The 6,683-nt window shown below is 48.2% G+C and overlaps 1 protein-coding gene across 1 annotated transcript; it reads left to right on the forward strand.

Moving 5' to 3' along the window:
- Nucleotides 1-1,124: 1,124 nt before the first annotated feature.
- On the forward strand, nucleotides 1,125-3,124 carry LOC112241655 (shaker-related potassium channel tsha2). Its single transcript, XM_024409705.2, has one exon. It carries the CDS (start codon nucleotides 1,325-1,327, stop codon nucleotides 2,774-2,776), a length of 1,452 nt encoding a protein of 483 aa, XP_024265473.2. The 5' UTR covers nucleotides 1,125-1,324; the 3' UTR covers nucleotides 2,777-3,124.
- The last annotated feature ends 3,559 nt before the right edge of the window (nucleotides 3,125-6,683 follow it).

The following is a 6,683-nucleotide window of genomic DNA, read 5'->3' on the forward strand; positions in this document are numbered from 1 at the left end:
TAAACCCCCTGCCTGTGACTCCCTAGACCACCTGCCTGTGACCCCCTAGACCCCCTGCCTGTGACCCCCTAGACCCCCTGCCTGTGACCCCCTAGACCCCCTGCCTGTGACCCCCTAGACCCCCTGCCTGTGACCCCTAAACCCCCTGCCTGTGACCCCCTAGACCCCCTGCCTGTGACCCCCTAGACCACCTGCCTGTGACCCCCTAGACCCCCTGCCTGTGACCCCCTAAACCCCCTGCCTGTGACCCCCTAAACCCCCTGCCTGTGACCCCCTAGACCCCCTGCCTGTGACCCCCTAGACCCCCTGCCTGTGACCCCCTAGACCCCCTGCCTGTGACCCCCTAGACCCCCTGCCTGTGACCCCTTAGCTATGTTAAGATCAATGCTCCAACTGTAAGTCTATCTGGATGAGTATAAATATACATGTAGAAATATGTAAATATGTAAATATGTAAATATGTAAATATGTAAATATCAAATTGCATATTGTATTGGTTCCAGTCAATAGATGTACTCAAATATCAGTTGAATCCAATTCAGACACCAAGCATGTATGTGTGTTTTCTCTGTTGGGTGAGAGAGCGTCTACACGTCAGCGTGGGGAGGGCATTGCTATTTTAAATGCTGTGAATGTAACAGTAGATAGTCCAGACTAGCAGCGTGCAACAGGGAGGGATGGGAGAAGCTGTTGTGTACAGGGAGGAAAATACAAACAAAACCAACCCGTCCTCAGACGTGAGAGAAGGAATAGAACCGTCAGTAGACAAACAGATTGAGACGAGGCACGGACAGAGGAGACACAGAGAGGAGGCACAGAGAGGAGACACAGAGAGGAGGCACAGAGAGGAGACACAGAGAGGAGGCACAGAGAGGAGACACAGAGAGGAGGCACAGAGAGGAGACACAGAGAGAGAGGAGACACAGAGAGGAGACACCGAGAGAGAGGAGACACAGAGAGGAGACACCGAGAGAGAGGAGACACCGAGAGAGAGGAGACACCGAGAGAGAGGAGACACCGAGAGAGAGGAGACACAGAGAGACACAGAGAGACACAGAGAGGAGACACCAAGAGGAGACACAGAGAGGAGACAGAGAAGGGACACCGAGAGGAGACAGAGAGGAGACAGAGAGAGAGAGCGAGAGGGAGAAAGAGAGAGAGAGAGAGAGAGCGGAGCCCTTCTCATCATTCCACAAGTGACTGCTTGGTCTTGTTGGTCACAAAATAGCGCGGAAGGACTAAAAAACGCACTAGTAAAAGGATTACGACACGGACACTAGCAGGGTCTTTGGAGACAGAAGCTGTTGCCCTTTGGGGGAGAAACATGACAGTAGTGCCCAGGGAGAACCACGATGAGACTGTGGCACTAACAGCCCTGTCCCAAGATGTGTTCGACCCGGCGGATCAGCGGACCGACCAGGAGTGCTGTGAGCGCGTGGTCATTAACATCTCCGGGCTGCTCTTTGAAACCCAGCTGAAAACGCTTGCTCAGTTCCCCACCACTTTACTGGGGGATCCGAGGAAGAGAATGCGCTTCTTCGACCCTCTGAGGAACGAGTACTTCTTCGACAGGAACCGACCCAGCTTCGACGCCATCCTCTACTACTACCAGTCTGGCGGCCGCCTCCGGAGACCCGTCAACGTACCCCTGGACATATTTATGGAGGAGATCAAATTTTACCAATTGGGAGAAGATGTGATCGAGAATTTTAAGGAGGATGAGGGATTTATAAAAGAAGAGGAGAGACCGTTGCCAGAAAATGAGTTTCAACGACAGGTCTGGCTTCTGTTCGAATACCCGGAGAGTTCGGGACCCGCCAGAGGGATTGCTATTGTCTCTGTTCTGGTGATTTTAATTTCTATTGTCATCTTCTGTTTGGAGACACTGCCTGAGTTTAGGGATGAAAAGGAGAAACATTGGGACACTGAGCTGGCGTTGAATGGAACTAACAGCTCTAAGAAGCCCAATCCGTTCACCGATCCTTTCTTCATAGTGGAGACCCTGTGTATCATCTGGTTCTCCTTCGAGTTGTTCGTCAGGTTCCTAGCCTGCCCCTCCAAGCCTGCTTTTTTCAAAAACATGATGAACACCATCGACATTGTGGCCATCATGCCCTATTTCATCACCCTGGGCTTGGAGCTGGCGGAGCACCAAGGAAACGGACAGCAAGCCATGTCTCTGGCCATCCTCAGGGTCATCCGGCTGGTCAGGGTGTTCAGGATCTTCAAGCTGTCCAGACACTCCAAGGGGCTTCAGATATTAGGACAAACCCTCAAAGCCAGTATGAGAGAGTTGGGGTTGCTCATTTTCTTCCTCTTCATCGGAGTCATCCTCTTCTCCAGCGCTGTCTATTTCGCCGAAACCGACGATCCAGACTCCGGTTTCAGCTCGATCCCCGACGCGTTCTGGTGGGCTGTGGTCTCCATGACTACCGTTGGCTACGGGGACATGTGCCCGGTGACCATCGGCGGAAAGATCGTGGGCTCTCTGTGCGCCATAGCCGGTGTGCTCACCATCGCGTTACCGGTCCCCGTCATCGTGTCCAACTTCAACTACTTCTATCACCGGGAGACCGAGCACGAGGAGCAGTTTCAATACACCCACGTGACGTGTGGCCAGCAGCAGCAACCGTCTTTTGGTGAATTAAAGAACAGTGACAGCCAACCATCATCGCTTTCCAAATCGGACTTAATAGCCACGGAGGACGCTGATTCTATCAAATATACCAATTGCAGCCCACACAAAGCGTATACGGGGAAACTCACTAATGTATGATAAGCAAACAGAAAATACCCAGCAATGGAAAAAAACAGGCATAGCCTTGAAGATATTCAGAGAAACCATGCGTTTCTTTCTGTGAGTAGCATACATCTCCAATTCTGCGCTCTGGCTAGAGTAAGGTTTGGCTCTCTCTTATTTCCGGCGTCTCTTAATGCTGAGGGAATTATTTTTAATAGATTATCATAACGGTGGATGAATTAAAACGTGACTCGTGATCTCACCTGAAAACAGTCTTCCGTTATGCGCACAGCTCTTCTTCGCTTGTTGGTTGTAAACATCATTATGAGGCTATATTTAGCCTCATAAACAAATAAACAACAACCATGATCACCCCCTCCCCTCTCTATTGCAGCGCTTTACTCATCGCTCTCTAATTAACGTCTCATTTATTCAGCCTAATTTCGTGTCTGTATTTGTTTTTCCGTTTTCTAAAAGTTGACATATTGACCTGCCTGTTTGGTGTTGATATATAATATAATAGGACCAGTTTGTCTAAACTTACTTGAATGAATCTTATACCTACAGGGCATTGTAATGACTTTTTAAAAAAACAAGGTCACCCAGTGACTCTACCCACAAACCCCCTATTTATGTACACCATATCCAAGTAGTGCGTTTTTCCATTAGACCGTTATTGAGAGCGTGTTACTGGGCAGCGCTGCCTGGCAGCAGACCCTCTATCCTCTCTGTCAACTGTGATGAGGAATGGGCATAACAGAGGTCTATGCATCCACGCAGAGATGCCGTTGTCTTTGATAGCGGAACCACAGTAGTCTGAATGGTGTGTGTCCGGTCTGGGAGCGGCACATCCATTCACGCCTTGACAAGCCATTGAGGATACTAGACATTACGCACAGCCCAATTGCCCTCTAAAATGACCACAGGCACTATTCAAATGATTTATATGTACGGATCAATAACGAACAGCATCGAATCTGAATCGAATGAATCAAATATGATGCTATTGACATTGTTTACAACATTTCGTTGTTTTTTTTTTAAATTATTTTTTTATTATACAATCTCACCAAAACTATATATGTAGGTAGGTTCATTTAGCGAATAGTGGGCTCGAAGAAAAGAAAAGCATTCAATAACATCGTCTCTCAGATGATTCATCTTCTTGAGATATTACAGATGCATGAATGAACACGTTTAACAACTTGACGAGGGGAGGGGGGTTGGGGGGGGGGGATGAGAAGCGCACCTTGTTGTGTTCAGACAGGCGGTCAGATGGACCCAGAGCGCCGCTTTGTGGAGAGTTCGGGAACTGCAGACGTGGTGTGGAAGCCGGTTAGTTGCTATAGCAACCTTCCAGACTGTTCTGACAGGGGAAAGATGTTATTGCCTGACGTCAAACAGAACAGAGGAATGGAAGGATTTGACTGACGACCTGATTGAAGGTATTTTCATTGTACCCCAATGAATGCTGCTACACAGCGCCCGACTTGAGTTACGTAGAAATATGATTCAACAATAACCAAGATGATTTTGGCAGCTATGTCCATGTCCTGGGATGAATGGTTATATGTGGTGTAGTGTAGACAGGCAGAGACAGACAGAGACCTATACTGCAGGCAGAAATGTATCAGAATCAATAGAAACCCATATTGTCATCGGTAAAAACCCTCCCCTGACTCCGAGGCCACAGCTTACTGGCCACTTAAATCAACAGTGTCATTATATCACCTTGCGTTCCAGGCCGACGACATTTCAGGTCACCTTGTCTTCTAATGTCGTATGACATCACAATATAACTTCGCTACAGTGTATTACTACCTGACAACACTGCCCCCCTCCAACCCCTACATCCCCCTTCTACATCACCATATCACCTGACTACACTGACCCCCCTCCAACCCCTGACCCCCTCCAACCCCGTCCATCCCCCTTCTCCATCACCATATCACCTGACTACACTGACCCCCCCCCCATTCCCCCTTCTCCATCACCATGTCACCTGACCCCCTCCAACCCCCTTCCCCATCCCCATAACACCTGACCCCCTCCAACCCCCTTCCCCATCACCATGTCACCTGACTCTACTGACCCCCTCCAACCCCCTTCCCCATATCACCTGACTCCACTGAACCCCCTCCAACCCCCATCCCCATATCACCTGACTCCACTGAACCCCCTCCAACCCCCATCACCATGTCACCTGACCCCCTCCAACCCCCTTCCCCATCCCCATATCACCTGACCCCCTCCAACCCCTTCCCCATCACCATGTCACCTGACCACCTCCAACCCCCTTCCCCATCCCCATATCACCTGACCCCCTCCAACCCCCTTCCCCATCACCATGTCACCTGACTCTACTGACCCCCTCCAACCCCCATCACCATATCACCTGACTACACTGAACCCCCTCCAACCCCTTTCTACCAGCCATGCTGTGGTGCATCTCAGCTAAAAGAGGTGGAATCAAAGAACCTTTGGAATAGATTCTGACAGACGTCACTGCGTCATGAGCGTACGGATGACTGACTCAGAGCCCCCCGTTGGTTGGATTTACCAGGGGAGAGGGCGGGGACCTGCTGCAGATGACAGATGCAGAAGCCAATCAGGTTGGAATCAATAGCAAAGAATCGACATAGACCAACAGACCCTTGGACGATGCAACAGGGCGGACGCCCGGACTACAACGTCTCCTGGAATTATGACGTGGGAACATGACCACTGCAGGAGGGACAGTCACGTGGAGGTGAGTTGTGGTAGTGGAACGTTGTCACAATAAACCTACAGCCTCCTTCCAGACAGAGCATAGACCTACAGTCATATACAGGGGTGTAGCTAGATATAGACCTACAGTCAGATACAGAACAGTAACTAGATATAGACCTACAGTCATATACAGGGGTGTAGCTAGATATAGACCTACAGTCAGATACAGAACAGTAACTAGATATAGACCTACAGTCAGATACAAAACAGTAGCTATATATAGACCTACAGTCATATACAGGGGGGTAGTTAGATATAGACCTACAGTCAGATACAGAACAGTAACTAGATATAGACCTACAGTCATATACAGGGGTGTAGCTAGATATAGACCTACAGTCAGATACAAAACAGTAGCTATATATAGACCTACAGTCATATACAGGGGGGTAGTTAGATATAGACCTACAGTCAGATACAGAACAGTAACTAGATATAGACCTACAGTCATATACAGGGGGGTAGCTAGATATAGACCTACAGTCAGATACAGAACAGTAGCTAGATATAGACCTACAGTCATATACAGGGGGGTAGTTAGATATAGACCTACAGTCAGATACAGAACAGTAGCTAGATATAGACCTACAGTCATATACAGGGGGTAGCTAGATATAGACCTACAGTCATATACAGGGGGTAGCTAGATATAGACCTACAGTCATATACAGGGGGTAGCTAGATATAGACCTACAGTCTAGATATAGAGATACAGAACAGTAGCTAGATATAGACCTACAGTCATATACAGAACAGTAGCTAGATATAGACCTACAGTCATATACAGAACAGTAGCTAGATATAGACCTACAGTCATATACAGGGGGTAGCTAGATATAGACCTACAGTCATATACAGGGGGGTAGTTAGATATAGACCTACAGTCATATACAGGGGGATAGTTAGATATAGACCTACAGTCATATACTGGGGGGTAGCTAGATATAGACCTACAGTCATATACAGGGGGTAGCTAGATATAGACCTACAGTCATATACAGGGGGTAGCTAGATATAGACCTACAGTCATATACAGAACAGTAGCTAGATATAGACCTACAGTCAGATACAGAACAGTAGCTAGATATAGACCTACAGTCATATACAGGGGGTAGTTAGATATAGACCTACAGTCAGATACAGAACAGAACAGTAGCTAGATATAGACCTACAG

Source organism: Oncorhynchus tshawytscha, unplaced genomic scaffold (assembly GCF_018296145.1).
Source record: "Oncorhynchus tshawytscha isolate Ot180627B unplaced genomic scaffold, Otsh_v2.0 Un_contig_1723_pilon_pilon, whole genome shotgun sequence".
In the NCBI taxonomy this organism is placed as follows: Eukaryota; Metazoa; Chordata; class Actinopteri; order Salmoniformes; family Salmonidae; genus Oncorhynchus; species Oncorhynchus tshawytscha.